This window comes from Trachinotus anak, unplaced genomic scaffold (assembly GCF_046630095.1).
Source record: "Trachinotus anak isolate AG129_WGS33_773 ecotype Australia unplaced genomic scaffold, CSIRO_AGI_Tana_v1 ptg000003l, whole genome shotgun sequence".
NCBI lineage: Eukaryota > Metazoa > Chordata > Actinopteri > Carangiformes > Carangidae > Trachinotus > Trachinotus anak.
The window spans coordinates 8,780,751-8,804,085 of NW_027273854.1; the positions used below are offsets into that span (position 1 = coordinate 8,780,751).

At 42.4% G+C, this 23,335-nt stretch overlaps 1 protein-coding gene across 2 annotated transcripts; it reads right to left on the bottom strand.

Moving 5' to 3' along the window:
- Positions 1-943: 943 nt before the first annotated feature.
- camsap3 (calmodulin regulated spectrin-associated protein family, member 3) lies at positions 944-22,249 on the bottom strand. 2 transcript variants are annotated; one of them, XM_071472140.1, is made up of 17 exons: positions 21,755-22,249; positions 15,044-15,306; positions 8,545-8,688; positions 8,232-8,312; positions 6,828-6,966; positions 6,499-6,638; positions 6,302-6,386; positions 6,151-6,193; positions 5,996-6,051; positions 5,632-5,668; positions 3,423-5,544; positions 3,204-3,328; positions 2,585-2,877; positions 2,374-2,467; positions 1,748-1,866; positions 1,518-1,636; positions 944-1,392 (listed from the first exon to the last, which is right to left on the bottom strand). In XM_071472140.1, the coding sequence occupies exons 1-17, from the start codon at positions 21,885-21,887 to the stop codon at positions 1,093-1,095; spliced, it is 4,293 nt and encodes a 1,430-aa protein (XP_071328241.1). In that variant the 5' UTR covers positions 21,888-22,249; the 3' UTR covers positions 944-1,092. The 2 variants fall into 2 exon arrangements, with proteins under 2 accessions (XP_071328241.1, XP_071328232.1); XM_071472131.1 differs by having other exon boundaries at positions 5,632-5,704.
- Positions 22,250-23,335: the final 1,086 nt, after the last annotated feature.

The following is a 23,335-nucleotide window of genomic DNA, read 5'->3' on the forward strand; positions in this document are numbered from 1 at the left end:
TGATTATCATTTTCACACAGAGCTGTATCTGAGTAATGATACACATGATAAAGCCCTCCTTCATGTTTCCAGTATTGTTTTTCAAGATAAGCTCAGATAACATTTCAATTCATCACATGTTGAAAATGAGAAAGCAGTTTAAGAGGAAAAAGTCACATGAATTTCATTCTTCTTTCAGCTCTCAAAGGCTGAAGCGATTTGTCCAGCAAAACATGTCAAAATAGTATAAAAAAAACATCCAGATGTCTACAGCTGAAGGAGAGAGGAGTGGTGTGGAGTGCACAAACTATGGGGGCACAGGCAGTTTCTAAGTGAGCAAGTCCACTGACAACCACAGTAGTCACCACCAGTGCAGCCCACAGAGGAACCACCCACTATGTTATTTTCTGGTCCTGACCGACCAGTAAAAACACCCCTGAATGGAATGAGTGGTTAGTGTGTGCCCTACATTCATATGAGAGCAGTGTTACCTGCTGTTAATATTCAGCTGAGATTTCCTATCAGAACTGAGAGCTGAGCCACTTTTCTCAGTAGACTGGAGAGAGTGAGCCCTGGAAGAAGAAGAAGAAGAAGAAGAAGAAGAAGAAGAAGAAGAAGAAGAAGAAGAAGAAGAAGAAGAAGAAGAAAAAGGCAGCAAAAGGAAAAGCAAGCAGAATTGAGAGGGGCAGGAACTACTCTGGCCCAAAATACTGTTGTGTGGGCAAAGGCAGTATGGTTGTCTCCTCTTTTTCTTACCAAAGTCACAAAAATGACTTCAGGGGCAGGGTAAGGCAAGGCAAGGGGAGGCAGGGTGCGAGGAAAAGAGAATTCTTCATCCCAACAGAATCAGTCGCATTACATTTTACAATCTAGGGCCAATCAAAAGCTCTTAAGACTATTCTAACTACATTGGCTGAATGAGTGCGTGATTGGCTCTTTCTCTTGGCAAGTAGAATTGACTGGATTGTTCTGGGGTCCAGGTTGTCCACTGCTAGTCTATCTGAATAATGAACAATCTCAAGTGCCTCACTGGCCAAAATACAGGACAACAGGAGTCAAGCTGGGAGTGGGTTCCCTGAATGGTCGCATCTTAACCCATCTTTTGTGTGTCTTTTATTTGGGGGTGCCAAGCTTTTTGGGAGTTCCTGGGCGCTTTTGCCAAAAGTGACCAGGGATGGTGAAGGCGTCGACACTCATGGACATGGTTTTGGACGGGATGACCGTGAACTGCTTGCGGTCAGAGCTGTACTTGTAAATGGACTCTACCATCTCATTTGTGATGATGCGGGGGCCAATGCCAGTGAGCCGTACCATCTCCTCTGTTTCAGGGTTCATGGTATAAACTGCACGGAACTGGCAGCTGGAATCTCTGAAGAGGATGAGGAAATGATTGGCCGTGCTCTTCTCCATATCCTGAAGAGGGAGGGAAAGACAAAAACGAAACTTAAGTGCAGCTGAAAACAGAAATCACAGTCGCTTATAGCCTAGTTAGTTGGATGGACCGCCTTGTTGGACTCTGACACAACAGGGTGGCTTACCTCTACGATCTTGTTTTTCTGTGGTTCATTGACCTTGCCAGCCAGGCAGCAGCGAGTAATAGCATTATGGATGATGAACTTGTTGGACTTAAAGCTAGGCTCCTTGTACAGCTTTGGTCCTACAAGATACAGCAGTTTCAAATGTCAAAAAATCAACTAAACAACCATTATTGTGTTAATTTTTTTACAGTTTCAAACAAGAGTCTCATACTTTGGAACAAATCACATACCTGTGTATTCTGGGATTGAGGCAGGGGAGGAAATAGTGGAGCCATTGTCCCAGTCCTTCTCTCCGTTATGAGAACTCGTTCGTCCTGGTGACATTAGTCGGGAAGGAGAGTGCGAACGGCTAGGGAGAGTCAAAGAAGATTTTGGAGATGAAAGTCATTAACAGACCTTGAGGCTGTGTTTACATGCTCCTTTGTCCCCTATGGCACTGATAAGAGATACTGTACCACATGACCTGTAGTTGCTATGCAATCATATAGAAATACACTCACACATAATGAATACTTTGAAATCAATATTCTAACAATATTTTAGGCAAGGCAAATGTGCTGGCAAAAAATATTCATGTATTTTACATACATATTTTGAAAAATGATCAATGATATAGTGGACACAATAAACACAATCAATACCATAAACAAACAGTTATTTTTTGTTCATTTTACTCCAATGAATAATAGTTCAGTCTCATGTAATGATAGCAATATCATAATGATGTATTTACGAGCTCTGTTTATCATAGTACATGCTTTGGGACTTTAAATATTCCTGACACTGTTTTTGGCTGAATTACTGTATGTGCCTCCGAACAAGAAAAAAAACAAGCTACTGTCAATGTGCAGGTTACCTAGGAGACTTCCTAACAGACAAGCCTCCAGAGTCATTAGCCATGGAGGACAGGTTCATGGTTGAGTGGGAGTACACTTTGTTCAGCCTGGAGCCTGGATGGACAAGAAGAGGAATGGAAAAAGATATATTAAGAAAGCAAACACATGTGAGTATAGGAGGAGGGCAAATAAAGACTTAGACCTGAGTGTGTTAATATTACAACTATTTACCCATGAAACCCTTGACAGGGCTATGAGAGAGGACGGAGTCATCTCTGAACACAGTCTTAGGTCTCTGCTTCTTGACACCGCGAACTGTGGTGGGTTTCTGCCTAAGAACCTTGTCCAAGTCTTCCATGATCTTCAGCTGCTGTCTCCGTTCATACTCCTGCCTTGTGAAGTCTCCTCTGCGCTGGGGAGTCCCCTCTACTGGTGGGGTGCGTGATGCTGGAGGGGTGCCTGGGGTCTGGGGTCTGTCCTCACTCTTATTCCCCCAGCCCTCAATGATCATCCACTGAGGTTTGCTGAAAAGATAATAATAACATAATAAAGATAATGTATGAATAATGATAGAACTTTCAATGTGTGACACTGACATATGAAAACCAATGGTAAGAACATAATGAGACTGATGTATCACCAGGTAACAGCAACAATTTGTGTAATTTACTAAACATGGGACAGTAAATCAATTAATCCTAATCATCACTTATGTGCTGCAAATAAAGTAAGGTTCAAACTTTACAAACCTGACCAGTAATAATGTTTAATTTAATTGATTATAAGACATGAAATGCTACAGTTACCATCTGGTTATGAATGCAGGTGTTTGAATAAAAAAGGATCTCACTTTGATTCTTTTTCTTTTTCCTGCTCAAGTTTGCGTCTTTTTATCTCTTCTGCCCTCTTCTGCTGTTTCTCTAGCAAAGCTGCTCTTCGTTGGGCCATCTCATCCTCTGGTCTCTCCTTGTCATCCTAATTATAAAGACCGAAATAAAAAGGCATGAATGCGCTGACCTTAGAAAAACAGCAAGAAAGTCATATACAGTAAAAATAATTTGTCACTTACCTTGAAAAAGAATCCAACCCCTGGTTTCGTCTCTGGCTCCGTCCGGTCACTCATCGAGTCAGAGAAGGTGTCCAGTACTTGGTCATCCTCCTCTCCATCTCGCAGAGAAGACAGCGAGATCTCAATCAGGCTGCTGCGTTTGCCATTCAGCATCCCTGAAGGGGCATCACTCTCAAAAGAGCACTCTGATGGGGCACCAGAGCTGCAGCCCCCACCTGAAAGCCCTTCCTTCTTAGCCCCATGAACATGCAAGGACCCTGCCTCCAGGTCCATGCTAAATATACTATGATCGTCATTGGAGCCTACCTCTGACAGGGTGTCATCTGCGGTAGGACGGGGAGTTGGGGTAGGTGTTGGTATAGGGGTCAGTGTTGGTGTGGGAACTGGAGTTGGTCCAGATGAGCACAGCTCATCTAGGCTGCCAGAGTCACCAATGGAGAATGAGGAGGAAGTCTGCACTTGGGACTGCATGGGATTTACACGACGAAGGTGGGGGATGCGGTCCACATTTTGAGGTGGGTTGAGAACCCTTGATAGCGTTGGGACCTTAATGTCTAAGGGACGACTGTGTTGGTGGTGTTTGGGGCTTTTGGGGGGCACAGATTGGGCTCTACGATGGACTTGAGGAGATTTCGGAGGAGTGGTGTGGTTTGAGATTTTGCGTGATGGAGACGGAGAGGAGGAGGCTGAATTTAAATCTCGAGTGGATTCTCGAGACATGCGTGCAGGGAGAGGGACTGAGGTGGGGGTTTTAGGGCTGGCTGGAATAACCCAAGATTTGTTGTTGGGAGGTGCAGCTTTCCTCTTGACTAGCTGGTTCTGCTGCTCAGTCAGCCGCTGCATGTCACTTTGCAGGGAGCTAAGAGCTGCAGTAAGCTTTGATACAGCATTGTTATAGTCCCCCAGTGGAGCTACCATTTTCTCACCTGGTGTCCCAGAGCCCTTCTCTCCTGGTGTTCCTGCCTTTTCTTTGGAGTGACTGGGCTGCTTAGGTCCCCCTCTGACATTACCCTCATCCTCCACTGAGGGGTGCTGTTCATCTTGTTCCTGCTGCTCTTCCTCCTCCATGCGTGCTAGCCTTTCTTCCAATGTCAAGCGAGAGAGGTCTTCTTCTGTGGATGAGGTGCTGACCTGCCCATCCGCTCCTTCCCCCTCGCCTTCGTCCTCACGCTGCTCCTTCTTTAACTGCAGAAAGGCACTCTTTCCCAGTCTTTGCCGGTGCTTTGCAAAAATAGCCTCAATGCGTTTCTTCTGGGCTTCGATGGCTTTGCGTTTTTCTTCAAGCCGAGCTCCCAGCTCAGACATCTCATTATTGAGTTGTGGGCTCTTGCTGGGGCTTTCTTCAGACTTCTGTGCCCATGTGGTCATCTGAGGAGAAGAGGAGTCGCTTGCTTTGGGAGAATCCATAATCTGCTTCTTTTTGCGTTCTGCAAAGCTGGTCATCTTCACACCGCTGTCAGACTCCCCTCTGCCATGGCCCCTGACAGTGTGTGCACCAGCAGCCGGTGTGGTTGGAGTGGACTGGGCCTTAGGCATGTCTTCTGATGCATCAGAGTCCACACTGCCATCTCTCAAGACTGAGTCATCATCTCGTGAACATTCAGAAGTGTTCCTGGTGCGGGTGGCCTCTCTGGACTCTCCTGTGGGCCGGTACATCATTCCTGAGCGTGTAGGAGCAGAACAGCTGATGGCTGCTAAATTGTTTTTATGTCTAGAACTAGCAGGGTCATCAGGAGAGTGGAGGTAGAAGCCATCAGGAGCCCCATCAGGATGTAAACGAGGCTCCATCTTGCTCTCGTTGTGGATAATTTGAAGAGCCTCCTCAATGGTAGGCAGTTCTCCTGTTTCAGTCCCTGCAAGGCCATTCTCCTCTGCCAGCCTTGGAATACTGGGCGTCTGAGTGGCCCAGGAAGCTCTCTGTGGGCCGTTAGGGCCAGAGGGCTTGCTAAGCAAATGGCTGAGGTCTTCAGGAGGGGTGTAGGGCACCCGAGTTATGTTTTGGCCTGCTGGGTTGAGTTGGTCTGAGCTCACAGAGCGGGTTATCACAGGGTTGCCCATTACTATATCCACATCACTGTCCAGGCCAAAAGGAATGCTGAAGGATACTGCTGACAAGGGGCGGCTAAGAAGGAAAAAAAATCAAGTATAAGTACAATAAAAACAAGTACAAAAGACAGTGTTTAAATGTTACTAAATATATGGGTTGTACCTGAGGGGTTTCTTGCTCCATGTCTTTCCAACTCCTTCTATATGAGACATTGAGGTAGACTGAGTCAAAGATCCTGAATACAATGGGACACACACAGACACGTAAAGGCATGCACACCACACAGGGATGCACAACATACAGGATGCACATATCAAGCAAACAATACACCAATAAAAAGAAAAACATATCTACAAAAAGTTTCAAATATTGGTAACAGTAAAAAAACAGGAGTATCATACAACACGAAACAACTAAAACACAAACAAGCATTGAGAGAAATAGGTGAGTCAGACTGGAAAATTATAGAAACATGTACACAATACTGTAGCTTGAAGTAATGATGAGAGGACAGTCTTAATCTTACCTGACGCAGGGGAGGAGATGGGGAGGAAAGGCTTCTTGAAGATAGAAGGGGAGGTACTGTAAAGCAGAGAAACAACCTTTCAGTTCAAACAAATGCATCCAAAGAATATGCCAGACTACTACAAAAGCAAAATACTATTCAGAGAGCTTCTGTACCTGTTACAACTCAAGCTACTTGGTGTTACTGGTGTGGATCCATCTAATGAAAAGGAAAACACTCAATAAGACATATTCAGATAACAGATACAGATCTTACTTGTAGGATTTCACAGTAGTTAAAAAACAACACAAAATTTGTGACATTTACCCAACGTGTCAATTGGCTGAACAAATTCTGGCCTTCGTACTTCAAACCAGCTCAGCAGCTCTGCTAGAAAACTCAGCAAGTTGAGCTAAACAAATCATACAGAATAAATTAGGCATAAAGAAGACAATACAGTACTCAGTATTTTTTGTTAATGCGTCATTCCGTCGATTGATGATCAGGAGTGTGAATGTGAGTACCTGAAGCTCCTGTGGTGTGTAAAGCATGTCCTCCAGTGCCAAGTGACAGCAGCATTTCAGACAGCTGTCACAGAATTCACGGATGAACTGCAGGTTGTACAGGCTGTCTGCTACAGACATGGAGTCCTGCATACACATATCTTACAGAGAGAGAGAGAAGAGTGTTAAACTGATAAAAATAAATTAACATGGATAAATACTTTACTGATCCCTTTGAGAGATTCAAAATAGGAGTCCACAGCTCACTAATGTATTCAGTTAAGATTTTAAGTGCTAAAAAGCCTGTGACTTTCACTCTTAAAGTTAGTGGTTAGAGTGTTTGTAAGTACCTTCAAGTCTTAGCAGGCCAGGGCAATAGTAATGTATGACAGCAGCAACAGCACAGCCACTGGACAAGTCTTTGACTTCATTCACCACTGGAAAGATGGGCTTTTGTTTGGACTGAATTTTATCCTTCCTGTAGCGAAGCTAAAAAAAAAAACGAAAAAAAAAAAAAAAAAATACCAACAACAAATGAACAAGTCAATGAAATACTGCAGGGTGACCTTGAAAGATGTTTATATGTAAAATATTTGAGAGATTAGTTAGTGTTAAAAACCACCATCAGAGTCAGAGCTTTCCAAACATGGGTTGATAGTTTAAAGTTTAAAGTCTGCAAGTGATACATAAAAGAAGACGTTTTTAAAAAAAGCATGAGTGAGAAAGAGGTCATGCTAACATGAACAAGAGATGGTTTAGGTGAACAAATGACAGATGCAAAGGGAGGGACTTAATCAGAGCAGAAAGAGGGAACGTTTTGTCAGGAAAAAGTAGGACGAGTGAGGGTCTCAGGAGGCAGAGAGAAGAGAGATAGCGAGGAAAGAATGTTTCAGGTATGTCTACAGTATTGTCTACGGTAGTAGAAAAACAGGACACTGTCAACAGGGACCAGCTGGCTAGAAGCCTGTCTCTGTTAACCCCTGTAGCCTTTCACACACAAAAGCACACCTCTGTCACACAGACAACCAGAGGAACCGGTTGTACATTATACACTTTCAAGGCCTGCTTGAGTACCAATTGTGATTCATGCACCACTCGTGTGTCAACAAACAACGCTTTTCACGCCCCTGCCATGCCCCGTCCTATGACGTTTATGTTGTGACGTGCAATTCAATGCAGACTAGTATGTGATGCACACTAGAATTTTCACACCAGCATATGGAGAAAAAAAAAAACACACCTTCAGACCATCAGATATTTGCTGATAAATTTGATGAAGACACTGGAGAGATGGAGGGACAGGGGGAAGGAGCAGAGGAAAGGAGGGAACTTACAGGAACAAGTTTCCAGTACCAGCGAGTAGGACACTGTCAGAGAGGAGGGGGGATAGGAAATAGAGAAAGACGGGGAAGTGGAGAACAGGAGCACAAGGACAGGTATTAAGCCTACAGTGGAAGAACTAAACAAAGAAGAGAGAGGGTTGTGATGACGGTACTTTCTTGACATGACAAGACAACCTTGTTGACAAAGCAATGACGCTGCCCTTAATTTATTGTGTCAACCAGGACTCGTTATGCTTGCAGAGTAACATTGGGTAAGGGCCTGCAATTGCAGCAAAATCAACAATACGAGCTTAATAGACAGGTACTTTTTTATGGAACTAAGTACTTAATCCTAGACAGATTATGTGTGTTTGGATAAAATAATGTGTGGCAAGAGGTAGAAATACACTGGATGTGTAATGCAGCACTCACAGAGGGTTGAACAGGTTGGGGTTCTGTAATAGACGAGTCACTCTTGGATCCTTCAGTAAGTTCTCTCAGCTTCTGGTTTAACTGAGAACATGACAAAAATATAAAATAGTTCACACTGATTAAGGATGAAGGATCTGTACAATGTGTTATCACATTAATAAAATATATTTGATTAAAGAATTACAGCATCCTAAACGCTGAAGCTAAACAGACACTGGGTGATATACAACAAGGCAATGAAGTCTTCAATGGGAGGGTACAAGAAACATGTATGCTTGAAACAAGCACTGTTTCCCTCTGGTTTGCTCCTTACCCCGTTAACCCAGTGAAGCACAGCATCCTCCCAGCTGGAAGCTCCACCCGGCAGCTCAGCAGAAGAACCACATGTCTTCACCGCAGTCACCGTCTCCATGGCTCCCACGGCCATCAGGGCATCTATCACTGCCAGGTGAGCACTCTGCACCAATCACAAGGGAGAAAGACGACGAACTGTCAGGGGTAGGACCAGTCACAGTGGAGGCTAGAGAGCCCAACAGGATAAATCAATTACAGCTAACACAATAATGCTGGACACTGACGTTTCTTCTGCTCTGGCAGGGCACCGCTTACTGCAAAACAGAAATCACCTCTTACTGCTGCAGCTCTCCCAATATTTACTACAGTATCCTCTAGAGGTCACCACAAGCCAGCTGTGAGTCAGCAGAAACACTAACAAGAGTTCTCAGCAAGCATACACAAACATCAGTAGATGTGGGTGAACTCTGGACCCATGTTTGTACAATAGTTAAATCATTAAAGAGGCAGTGGACCTGTAATATGATAACATGTGTGTTCTCGGACTGTCATTCCTCAGCTGCTTTCCCTTTATTTGCCTTCTCTCCAGCACACTTCCCTTCTCTTTTGCGCAGTGAAATATTGCTGTATGACTCATGTGTAGGGGAAGGGACCGCAGGACAAAATGAGGTGTGTAACTAGATCACCAGGAAGCACAACAAAGAACAGCATTCTCTGTAAAAAACAGGTGTTCCATATCTTTTCTGCATTTTTGGTGTATGAATGTGTTTTTGTTAGACAACAAACTGGCTATGAAACCTAGTTACTACACATTTAGTTTTTCCCCACATATGTACAACAATCAAACAAAAGCAGTCTTGCTTACATATATTTTCCATTCCCAAGCATTTGTATCCAACAGACATTTCCTCATACTTGAGAGACCATTACTGTGTTCTCTGTAATGGCCAGAGCCCATTAAAACACACCAACAACATTATCAGCTCAGTCAGAGAGAATGGCTTAACTCTATAAACCTGTTAGCTCATTAGAAGTTGTGCTCCATTCGTGCCATGAAACCTACAGTACTTAAACGATTCAGATATTCAAACCATTTGCATGTGCATTTGATTCATATGGACAAGTAACAAATGTATTCTTGAGTTTCGTCATGATAGCACCCCTGTCCTTTGCCCTCTTTATCATTATCAGTGTATTTAATGAATGATCCTTCAAGCCTTGTCTCCTATATCAGTACCAAGTTTAGTTGCCATCCAACAGCAGCACCTGGACCCCTCTCTCCTCACTTCTGCAAACTGAAACGAGCTACTTGTTATAATAATTAATTCTGGTCAACAGAGGCGCCAGGCAAATCGCAAACAACACATTCCTGTAATGGGTCCACTTCTACAATCTCCAATCTTCAGTTTTGAGCCTAATCTGTGCAAATCAGTGCCTGTACCCTTTTACTACTTACAAATTCCACTTTAGGGGCCAGACATTCTTACTCTAACCTCTTATGTTGTCCCTGATGCTGGCTGGTGGCAGTCCAGCTGCGTGCATGAGCCCTGTCTGCATGTCTGCCTACTCAACCCTGATGTAAAGTGCTGACCTGGACAGACCCGGTGCTGGGGGGGGGCAGGGCAGGCTATGCCAGCAAAGGCTTGTCAGATAGCATTGGGCCAAGCTCTCTGGATGTGCCGCAGTCAGTCACCAGGAGCTGTGTGGCCGTGGTTGGCCTGTCTTCCCAACACTATTGCCAAGACTAGAGCTGCTGCTTATATGTTGTATGTTAAGTGGTCTGAAATGTCTTTAGAACAGACAGGGACAAATTAAGTGATGTAGCAACTTGGGCTTCACAGAGCTATCCACAATTTGACTGATTCAGAGTACTATTACTTGCAGTAATAAGTAATGAGCAGTGATAACTCAAACATGGTAGATTTAAATAGTAGATTTAAATTACACTGGATCATATATCAACAAAATTAAATTGTATCATATATCAACTTTCATTCTTGGAATATATAAATAATATTGTATTATCATCTTTCAAAATTCTGTGGTCCAAAATAAGGAATCTGATCAAATTTAAGTTTTTATTTCCTATGTGTGAAAAGTCTTGTCTGATGTTAACAAACCAAAAAAAAAAGAAAATTATATTGACCACTATGAAACTTCCAGATTAAATAAAGTTACTAACATATCTCTAAGGCCTACAACATATTGAAATCTGCCAGTCACTGCGTTTGAAGCTCTCTGGATAAAAACAAAGTGATTTAAGGTAGGGACATATTTTTGCATTTAGCCACAAAATGTAATCATAGGTTGGAGCCATTGTCGCAGTGTGAAAGGTGACAGGGTGACTGAGAGAAAAAGAAGAAATGAACCAGGACAATGACAGACTTGGTGAAATTGGCCGACCCTGTTGTCATAGTGTACAGTAATTATTCAGAGGAGAGAGTGGAGGGTAATTCATGACAAAAGTGCAGAATGAAGGGGGGGGGGGGGGCTGCTAGTGGTTTTTCCCTTGCAGACCCAGGGGAGCTCGCTAAGCTAAATCACAAGTCTGCCTAATGAGAGGGGAAAGAGGAGCAACTCATGAACACACAGCACAGAGCCTGCCAGATCACCATAACAACCAACCAGCTGACCCACAATGCATCTCAACACAAGCCTGACCACAGCACTGCTCTGTGCTCCTGGCTTAGCGCCGGCTCTCTGCTCGGAAACATCCAGCCAACAAACAGTTAGTACTCCTCAAACCGATGTGACACAGAGAGGAAAAATTAATACCTCATCAATTAACCCTATCGACATAAAATCTTTATGGCCCTATTGGCAGATCTGCTTACATAATAATGCCGAGCAAAGACCACAAAGGTGCCTTGTGGATCAGTAAGTGAAATCAGGGTGAGGGCAAAATCTGATTATGTCTGAAATATGACTTAACCCCACCCCCTACCCTGCATGGTGCCTACTGAGGGATAGACAAAGAGGGGGATCAGGCAGGTCTGGGGCCCAGTAGGGGATTTTGGACAGGATAATATATATATATATATATATATATATATATATATATATATATATATATATATATAGGTTATATAGTTATATGAATACTTATATGAACATTAACTGTATACTTAAGCAAGGAAAGCCAGTATAGAATAGCTTTACACCACACTTGCCTAACATACGCTGAATACGTTTCATTACTGCTCCACATTAGTTTCCCATCAGCAAAGGCCCAAAGCAGAACAAATAGTGTAAGATGATGCTTAGTGTTTCTGATAGTCTGCCACTTCTATTTTCAACTAAGCTCCTGACTGATGCTCACTTGAGCAGAAACCTGCCAACACAGCAGTATGATTTAAGACAAAGTGTCAGTGCCTATCCAAAACCAACAGGGGACCAGAAGAGGGTTAGCTGCATTATGGCTACATGACTTACTTTGTCACTGTGGGAACAAATGCTTAACCCCGTCTCCAGTGCAATCAATTTCACTGTGCTTGACATGGATAACATATGATGATGTACTACTATCTCAACCAACAGTCGATGTAATAAATTAGTTCCAAGTTTGATGTTGTGAGAAATATTAGTTGCATGGTGAGTCAGTGGTCATCTCTGGCGTGTCATCCAGTCGTGGATGATGACGTTCAGTCTGCATGGCAGATTATCTCTAATCTTCACAGATCTTTATCCTCAATCTCAGGAGTGATGGGGGCTGGGCTACAACCAGAAGGACAGTTACCAGTATGATACACATATACAGCAAGTAAGGGGTGGAGGCAGCTAGAGGCTCGATTGCTGATGCACACTCTAAAGAAGCCCGGGGATGTACCATCTAGAAAGTTTTCCTGTCAGGATAACCCTAGCCTGTAAAGATGCTGGTGCTAGCTTGGGTTGCAGGAGCAGCATAATAATATGATGAATAAATGATACAGCAACGCATAGTGCGTAATATTATTGTCAGTACCATGTAAACAAATAAGGCCTGCATGCATACATTTACAAGACACCACAAATTAATATACACTAAATCCAGAATTGCAGGCAATAACACAAAATTCTCCTAACAAAATATTGCACATGGACCATCATGTATTTATTTAGAACATGACATAAAAAAACAACATTAAGTCTAGGTAAATAAACACATCTTGTGTTCATTTCTGAGCCTCTTTGGTGAAAATATTTCATTTTAGACTTGACCCTCTCTTATTACATATAATTAAGAGGAAAATGGGACTCACTTTCCACTTGTCCTAGATCACACAGCTCACACAGCTCTCACCATTCATTTTCTTCCTGAAGATTTTTGAATCTAACTATTAACTAAGGAATTTCAAGGTCCAGAGGCAGGGGCAAACGAGAAATGCTTCTTCATCCTGTAGCAGCAGCTTAGTCTGATATTGTGAGAATTATTATTGTAATATTTAGGTAGGTTATGATGTTATCTGATTGTGCCCTACTTTGATCATAGCACTAACTGTGTAGTTTTATGGAGAGCAGGTCACTGGCGCTCCATACTGACATCGATGCAGCAACCTAAGCCAGCATGAGCATCTTTTTGGGTTAGATCACTGGATTTATACATGAGCTAAATTTCACAGTTGTTACTAATGAACTGCAATGGTGTAAGATGTGTGATGTATCATAACAGATAGAAAGGTTATCAACAGTGCATGGCTGGGCAGGTTAGCTGGCAGCAGTGTTCACCTGTCCGCAACAAGCATGACTCAACATACTTTAATGTAAATGGACTACATGTGATCCTCTTGTTTGACACAGATATGTGAAGCTGTAATAAACAGCAGTGCTGCAGCAGATTGCTGCAGCTCCAAAGCCGTTTACCGGCCAAGACCCACATTGATGCTCCATCCTTCTAATGCTGCTGCAGCATGACCCACTTTCCTTGCTTGCCACACTGTAGGTACAGTGCCAGTCAGTGGCAGACAAGCTCTGAGAGCAGCCTAGGGCCAAGCAGCAGCTGGAAGGCTCATATTCCAGTGCCGCTAACTGCACATGCAAAATCAACAGTAACAGCCTTATTTTGGCTGTTGGAGTTGGAGTTTCACGATTAGGATTTGAAGCTGAGATGTCTGCCCTGGAAGCAACACCCAGAGCTGACATGTATGCAAGCAGACTGGTTCATGCACACACAAATTACAGATAGACGTACTGTGTCATTAGGTAATTATTGTTGATGCTGCAGTGATGATGATCATGATAAAATTGTAGTCATTTTTACTATGACTACAATTTTTAATGCTTCATGCTTGTGTTATTTTAAAATATTTTTGTCATTAAAGGCCTTGTTGGTGCTTTGGTGTGAAATGGGACATCTGTCAGTGCAGGTGGTTAACTATCAGAAATCCACCAAGAGCAAGCAGGTGTGGGCTTTAGGAAAAACAGTCCCACACAAAGAACTATATGACCTCACATTCAGTATAAATGGAGGCTGCATGTGACATGCTACATTTACATTAATCTTGTCATGTTAGGTATAGCCTAATGGTCACAAAACCTATCCAAAACAGCCAGCCCCAGCGGTTCCACACCTGCTGCAGTGGGCATTAGACAACAGCAGTGGAGCAAACAACTTTCAACTAAAAACACTACCCATACAGATCCCTAGAGACTCCTTATGTAGCTGTAAGAAAACAGCCTGTATATACATGAAGCAAGATGGCTGGGAAATGGAGTTGCATGCCATTTTTTGGGAAAGATAATCTTTATAAATGGAGGGTTTGCTGGAACACTTAAAAATTTAGTTACAGTGAGTAATTGTTGTATCAGCTGAAGTGGAAAAGCAGTAAATGCTCCATCAGACATTAAAGCATCCCTCCTCATTTAGACCATTATTATTCCTTAGAAAACTAATTCAGTTATCTATAGGTTTTCAGGCTGAAGAACTTATCACTATATTATGTGAGTACGAGAAGGAGAGAGGGAGAGAGGGAGAGAGATCCATTGTCAAGGACTAAGAGGAAAAACCAGTTTCTCTTGATTTAACTCGCTAAGCCACCACTGAGTATTCTCTCATCGCAGTATCTAAAGTTTCACCAGAACTGTTCAGCCATTGTTCTGCTCTGGACCATCTATTGTATCTAGACTCTCCCTCCCTCTCACACCCTGGAATTAAAGTAGTCATCCCTTGTGTCACCGGGACTGCCCTAGTCCGAGCAGCTGGATCCACTCATCCTCTTGGATCAGCAGGGGCTGCATAGGGGGATAGGGGCGGGGTAGAATGAGTGGGGGTCTTTTGATGTCCTTTAATCCTTAGAATCAAAGCGTAAACAAGCCTCTATATCAACAACCAAGCCCACTCAACCACTTCTGCTTTTCTGCAGACTCCTGGATAGCAGAGCATTTGGTTCCACAGGAGGTGACACTCACATAAAGCAGCTTCTACCCAAGCAACACTTCTGTCATCTCCTTGAATCCACCCAGGCAGGCCACTACCCACACAATTGCCTGCCAGACTGGAGTAGCATCATCAACTGTGTGTTAACTGTTCAAGATAACTTTACCATTTTGATGGGTTTATGCCGGAGATCTGCATCAGTCACTAGTTTGTCTTCATCTTTGGAGACTATGCCTTTCTGACTGAGGAGCTCCAGCAGGGCAACGTTGTCTTTGGGCTGTGCCTCAGCTCCGGTGCCCCCCAGTAACAGGCTGTAGGTCCGGCAGTAGAGTTCTGATGACTGCAAAAGGCGTGTGACTGGCGGTTTAAGGTGCTCCTGCTCATACTGGTCACAGTAGAAGGGGTCGCGCAGCTCTGCAGGGACATTCTCTACCAAGAGAAAAACATACAGACAGCATTTGAAAACATTGCTCAAGCTGTGGTGCTATGAGAACAATGGGTGCAGAATTGAAACAATGTGCTGAAGGACATGTACAAGTAAGATCTGGTTCTGAATGCCCTGAAGGAAGTTCTCCCATTAGCAGCATTAGCAAACCTGCTTTCTGCCAGGTTCAGTGGCAGATTAAGACAGCTGGTATATACTCTAGGGCTATAATCATATGAGTGAATAGAGCAGAGCAAGCATCAAGGCCAGTGGGGCATGATGAGCTCAGAGGCTGGCATCTGCAGATTACAAGATGCTTGGCCACTTGTTTCTTCCCTCTTTTTTAAACCTCTTGCTTCACTTTTGCACTAAGCTTCTGTGAAAATTGCTCTTTCAGATCTTCACAGACATATCTCAGAAGCACAAATCTGCAACCTGACTGAAATCTACAACCTGAAAACTATCAAAAGCAAATGAGAAAACTCCAAGTTTGTCTCGCCTCAGAGAAAGTGTAGTACGGCAATGTGGCTGGATGAAGGTTGCTAAATAAACTGTTCAGACCGGTCTTTCTGTAAATAAGATTGACACTGTTTAAAAAAGTATCCTAAAAAACACACACTTGACACACCCTCTGCAAAACTGGTTTCTCTGCCTTCAGACCAAGCCAGCAGCAAACTCTCTGTGTCTCTGTGTAAACATACTGGAGTAAGCCTCTCAGCTTTGAAGGGCCTTCGCAAAAAAAGTTGACAAGCTGAAATACCAGCAGTTTGCCTGGAAAGAGAAAGGACAAACTTAACAGCAATGTGTGTTTACATGAGTGCCTAAGATTCTACCTCACAGATAAACAAAGGGGTTATTACGAGGGAGGTGTCACAACATTGCTGTATCATTATAAAGTCATGTAATAGATTCCCTGACATCAGACAACAAAACTAAATACCCAGCTTCAAAGGTAAGACAATGCCCTGTTCTCTGTTCCTCACTGTCACTCCATGATGACTATAGATGTCACACAATATTGTCAGTCACACCACATGGTCCATTTTGTTTTGGTCCATATTTGTAAATATGCTCCTGTGTGCCAAAACTACAATGCTCCCTTTACTGCTGTAAACACTGTGACACACCAACCAAACTGTACACCTTTAGTCTTAGGCCCTCACAGTTACATGGTAAAAAACAAAAAAAAAGGGCTTCCCACGATGACGTGTATAAAATAAAAGAAAAAGAAAAACTTCACCAGAAGGCAAAGCAGGATGCAAATGCCTCAACTGAGTGAGATGAGAGAGATCGATATATGCATGATTTCCCTATGAGACAGTCTGGCCATGAATAATGACTTTGTGTGTCACATACACATACATATCACAAAGAAAACTTGGTACAAATTTAAAACTGCAAATCTACACACAATTTTAAAAAAATATGCACCTGCACACCATAAACAGCACAAATAACTGGACAATGCGCATAAGATACCTTAATGTGAAAAACAAAAGTAAAAAGGAACAGGAGGCAATAAAAAGAATGACCAACTGGCAGCTTTAAGTATAACTAAGCTCAAGCAAAAAGTAGTATGAAGCCTCCATAATGCTGACATCAATCCAGGGAAATACTTACATTGAAAACACAATCTTGTGTTTGCATAAACTCGAGCAACAGCCTCTCTGTCACTTTCACGGTTATGAGGTCAGTACTTATCTACTAGAATGAGTAAAAAGGCAAAAGGCAAACGTGTGCAATGGTTATTAACATGTTACCACATTTTCGTAGTGGGTGAGCAGGTAGATTGGTCTTCAAGAAGAGCATTTGTCATCTACTGAGGGGGTTTTGACTCAGAGACTTAATCCACAACATCTGCATGAGCTCTGTGTTGTAGCTGACCCTGACCTCTTACCTGTTTGTATAGAAGGAAAGCAAACATATTTTTTCTACATCAGTGTCACATTGTTCTTTTTTATCATAACAAAAGGACAACAGAGAAAGACTACAGCATTTCAGTGATGGGCTGGTATGCACAATATTCAGTCATGCAAAATTAGCTAAACTCTTAGAAGGTACAGTGGAACTGATGCAGGTTGCCATCATGGCCAGTTCAGCTGTGTTAGCTCCTGTCTGAACTGACCTGCATTGCTTATCCTGCTGATAACCGGAGCCATGTGTCCTTCTATCTCATTGACTGATTGGGCTAGCACGCTGGTCATGTCGCAGACACATTACCACACGTGTCTGACAGTAATCAACAGACAAAGAGCAACACAAACATAACCAAACGAAGATTGGAAATCAGTCACAGTTTAAACCAAACCAGCTCCTTTGAGAGACCCCCACCACTCTTTCTCAAGTTATATTTAAGTGAAACAGTCATCCTTGGATTTCAAGAAGGTTGTCACAGTAACAGTGAACATTAAGTAGCTCTCTCTTTAATAACATGGCACGGCAGTTTAAAAAAAACCTGCTGGCTTAGACTATCTAAACTGTGAGGCTACTTACTGGAACCGTTCAAGAACCCTGGCACAAATTAAATAATTCATAAGAGCTCAAATATGCAGACGTGTGCAAGGTAAGCATAGGAGCAGGACACCACTTCCACCCCCATGTCATACTTAGGCATAAGTCCATGCCTGCCCAATTGCTTTTGGTGACTAATTTTACTTTACTTTGCCACTTCCAGAGAACATTTTTCAAACATTAATAACCAAGCATTACATGCGTTTTGATACAACTATTGGCTGTAACTTCAAAATCCTCACTGGAAAACTAAGGTATAAACATCCTCATCATGTGATGGAAAGGATCAAAGACAGATGATTATCCGCTTCATTTTTAGAACAAAGCAGGCACTGTTGTTGCCCCGAAATCTAGCGGTGGTGAGAGGGACTATGTTAACACCCTACCCTACATGTGACCACTAGTTCTGAGAGAAATGCTGATGCCAACATAAACATTAAACTACACTTAGACATCTTGAACGAGACTGAGAGGGATTCTCATTTGACCTGTCTACATGTTAAGACTGTACTGTACTGTACTACGAAGCATATTCTAATAGCCTGCTGTATAACATCCAGTGATGCATTCATCAGATCATGTGTCATCAAAAAACTTAATCTTCTCTGATATGACTGTGGTAATCTGGTCAGTTACTTAAACTGAGAATCAAACATGCATGCACATAAACAATGCTCATGTATTTGACCAATGAGCAAACATCTAACAGTGCATTCAAGCACTAGAAATAAGGCGTCCCAAGACAGTCCTGTGTGTCCTGTAACACATCACCACAGGCAGCACTCTAGTATGACATAAGCACAGTAGCCTTAAATTGCATTAAAGGGTCAGTGTACACAGAAGCACATCCTATAGACAGACTCTAAATCACATTAAATCTAATCAGATTCTAACATGGTTATACTGGTTTGCAGAGTGACAAAGTGTGCAGGATGTGTTCGCCTAGCAGAAGAGTCCTCAAGTTAGACACCAACTGGAAACAGATCTGTGTATACTGTTCTCTAGCATACTCTGATCTTTGACCTCCCTGTGTCGTGTGGCAAATGACTTCTCTGATAATAACGCATCGCATTATCTTGAAACACACTATGCAACTCAGTAAATGTATAAAAGGGTTTTACTTAAATCTGAAACCTGACAGTTTCACATAGTACACCAATAGGACTTCCTACCTCTTGAGTAAACACTAATAGAAAGGCAACATCCTCCTTAGGTCCTTGTCCCTTGTTGACTCACCATAGTTACAATGATTGGGAGAGAATGAGTAATCATTCAAATAGGATTTCAGTATGATCTAAGCAGCTTTGTAGCTAGGTGAGGCTAACATGCTAAAGAAACACAAGGTTTGAAACCTGCAGGTACAAGGTGTTTTGTTTTTACTGCTTGAAAAAAAAAAAAAGTCAGAGGAGGATACCACAGACAATGATGGACAAAACATGGAATGTTTACGCTCGACTCAAAAGGAAAACTGAAAAACAAAATTAGCACACATCATTATCATGATGAACATGAACATGTTTATTTTGGGTTTATATAGGGTTTAAGTTTCTGCCATGTCTACAAACTGGTGAGTCAAGAGTTTCTGGTCTCATTCCAATGTAAAGACACAAACTAGTTTAACTTGACCTCCAATGATCTGTCACAGCAACTACAAGGGCAGGTCATACATTACACTCTTGTCTTACTACTTCTCCTTCACCTTGTATGGAAAACATTACATATAAATAATATGTCAAGGCATTACAAAAGATCATTATACAGTACTTTTTAACATCTGATATATATATAAACTTAAAGATAATTCCAGTATATGAGAGCATGTAACCTAATTTGTAATGATGAGATTTTGCTGCTTCTTGTTGTTAACAATGTTATTATGAAACTCCAAACATATTGTCACCAGGTGGATCAAACAGAGGCTAGAGGGAACACCTTCTTTGTGTGCAGTCTATCGCTGGAGCAAGGAATTGTGGGGATGGCATGATCTCCTTTCCATTCAAAAAGGATGGTCCTGTGTTTCCTTGGCTAAAGGAGACAGGGATTAAATTTGGCAGGTCTTTTCTTTGGCATTTAGAGAATTTGACAAGTTTTCAGCATTATGTTTCAAACTGTTATACTTAAGCAACAATTAGAGATCTGACCTTTATATTATGGGTTTGTTTGTGTTCAAGATTGGGGTAACAATCTTGTAGAGATGTGTTTCTGAATTCTGTACCAACATTGGTATTTCAGTCCAAACCTATAAGAAGCTTTCAGATTATCATGATTGCACATGGATTCAATTTAGGGCAGCCTATACAAGACTGTCTTTTTTAATTTGTTTTTTTTTTATGTTATCAGGCCCTCATCAGTTCACTTAAAAGCTAATGTCAGGTCATCATTTAGAGCAATGTTAAAATTTCTCTCAATGAGATAGATACAGAAATATGTGGTCCATGTGAAAGTTCACTTTGTATCGCAAGGACTCAGAGATTAAAAATGTTGGCTATTGTCATCATTAGGTTAATTGACCTGGAAGAGCTGAGGAACAGATGACCTGGCGTGGCTCCTGATGTGCTATTTGTTGTTCTGCCCAGCTGAGTTTCTGGGAAGGGACTTGATGATGTCATCTTGACTTTGCAGGAAGCTATCACTAAGGCCATTGAGTTGATTAAGACAAAAACTGCATATCAACACAGTCTTGGTCTTCATATTCCTGTAGCTTGGCATGGAGGGTGACTTTGACCAGAGGGCGTGGTTGAGGGGCTAAACAGAGCACACACAGGCAGCAGCCGAGCCTTGGGCTTGCCTGGGATTGTGTAACATGCAAGTCATGTTGTTAAAGTGAAATAGAGTTCACCTCACACTGTTTCCAGCCAAGTAAGTAAAGTCTGTGTTTAAAATCTGACCATTAACTTCCATCTAAATTATTCATTTACATGCACATCTCAGGAATGTGAACGTGTTTTCTTCATTGTTTTTTTGTCCTGTGCGGTTTTGGTAAACTGACCCTGGATTACTTGAAAAACAGTGCTCTATCATTAGACCGATGTGGGTATTCTTCCAGTAAAATAGTTAAAACTAAATTTTAAAAAGGAGCACGTCATGAAACAGGACTGTTTTGTGAGACCTCATCTTGATAGGGCCCTAAAACAAAGAGACATGTTATCACCTCAGGGTCAGAGCTGACGCTGTTCTAAGACTTGTCTCAAGGAACCACAAAAACTCTGTCTTGTGATACGTATGCTTTATGCAACAAAATGATTTTCTTAGGTGGGTGTGTTTTGCATCATAGAGGCTGGATGGTTTCTCACAAGCGCCTCTGGTTTGTTGACTATGGATATTGGAAAGAGAAAGCCCTAATAAATTGCAAAGGTCCTGTGCAGTTTATTCACTCAGTGCACGCTGAGCTAATGCATGCAGCCCTGAACCTAATTATGAATTCCAGAGAACTGATGTTACACTGGGGCTGTCATCTCTGACAGAAAAGAATCGCACTGAAAATCTCCTACGCCCCTTTTCCCCATGTTAAAAACTGCAACAACAAAAAAAAAAAAAAAAAAAAAAAAAACATACCCAGTAGCCTGCAATGTCTGACTGAAGCCTGGCGGCTAGAAATACGACAAAATGGGTTAGCGTGATAAGGCCTAGGGAGGAGGCCTGTTTCTCTGACACACACACACACACACATACCTATAAAATGTGACCACCCATTGAGTGAGAACAAATGACATGTGTCAGAGTCACAAAAATGCTCACAGCGCATACCCCCCCCCCCCTTTCATATGCTGCTCTTTGTGCTGAAAATCGCTGAGCTATACACACACTGCAGTTCCCCTACACGCATGTGCTTTTCGCTACACCACTGGACAGAGTATAAACATATTTCAGGACAACAAAAGGCTTGTGGCTCTCTGGATACTGTTGTAACTCACCAGGCCTGCAGCCGAGACTAAAACCTACCTGCACTGCCGTAGGACTTTGCCAATAGCCATCCGACACTTGCGCATATTTTTGCTTTAGTACAGTCATACAAATCCAATGGCTTTATGTCTGGGACCACAAAAGTCTTCCTCATGGTAGGCGAGTCCACCATGGCGAGTCTGTGAAAAATGGGAAACGGTGCTGGCAAAAAAAAAAAAAAAAAAAAAGGCTACAAGACAGTATAAAAATATTCAAGCAATCATTCTCTTAGTAGACTATTCCACACGACCGGGGCTTGGATTACGGATGTGGGTAAGGGTTTTGTCGGGAAAATATCCGTCCCAGAGCTGCTTCCAAGCCAGTTAATGTCCTTTTCCGTTTGGTTTTCGAAATTAAATCCCTGCTAAATGATGCCTTACGACCTAGAGAAGTCCCAACCCGCCGGGTTATTAGAGAAAACTGGACTATTCCCCTCTTTTTTGCCCTTCTTCGTCCGCATTTCTGTGTACCCAGCCCGTTGAACGGAGCTCCACTGAGAGCCCCGCCGATGACTGACGACCAGGTGGTCCACACTGGCACCGCTCACTCTCCCCACCGTCCAATAGAAATTGAGCTTGAGCGACGAGGGCGGGATTTCCCCCGAGCGAACGCAAAGCAGCAGCAGAGGTGTGGCGTGACTCGTGCTACAGGTGCATCTGCCGGCTCGCAGGTGAACGCCTGGAGGGGCACCTTTCGACTGGGAAGGTCAAACAGCGAAAAGTGACCTAATAATAGAAATATTCTTGCATTTTTGCAACACAGGTTTTATAGATTTGTGCCTTTACATGTAAACATTGACTAATAGTGGAAGAAGTGTTCAGATCCGTCACCCTTTCTCAGGCTGTGCATGAGCAGATTGGCTTGATTGGCATCTCTCTCAAGTTGGTTGGAGTGACAACTATCATACTCAGTACATACATCAGCTACAATAACTGCAAACCCTTAATGTGTTGGTGGGGCCTTTAATCTATAGTGATTCATTATATTTTATAAATTCTTCCTGTTTTGCATGTTAAATCTAAGTATTAAGTAATTATAACGCTATCAGATAAATGTAGTGGCATGAAAAGTGCAATATTTACCTTTTAAAATGAAAGTGATGAATTGTGAAGTATAAATCGTTTGGAAATACTCAGGTAAAGCACAACTTCAAAATTATACATAAGTGCCAAAAATGGCCTGGATGTAGGCCTACCTAGTTACTGTATACCACTGACAGTGAACTTACCTGTAGTTCTTGCATTGCCTGCTTTGTCTCCATGTAAGTGACGATTTTTCATGGGTGTTTAAACAACGTAGGTGAAAAATATATTAACAAACAGTCTCGGTTTATTTCAATACAGATCAAATATAGTGTCCTGAACTGTGAAAATTTAAGCTTTAACCTAACTGGATATAGACTGTGTCAAGTGGATGGACCTGGTTCACCACAATACATAACCCCTGCTGCAGTGGGTAAACTCCCATCAAGGTTTTGCCCTGTGGATGACCCTGACCACTGACCTCTGGCAGAAGAAAAAAAAAAAAAAAAAAAGACCTAAGATCACTGATGCATCGCATCACTGATATTTGCACACTTAT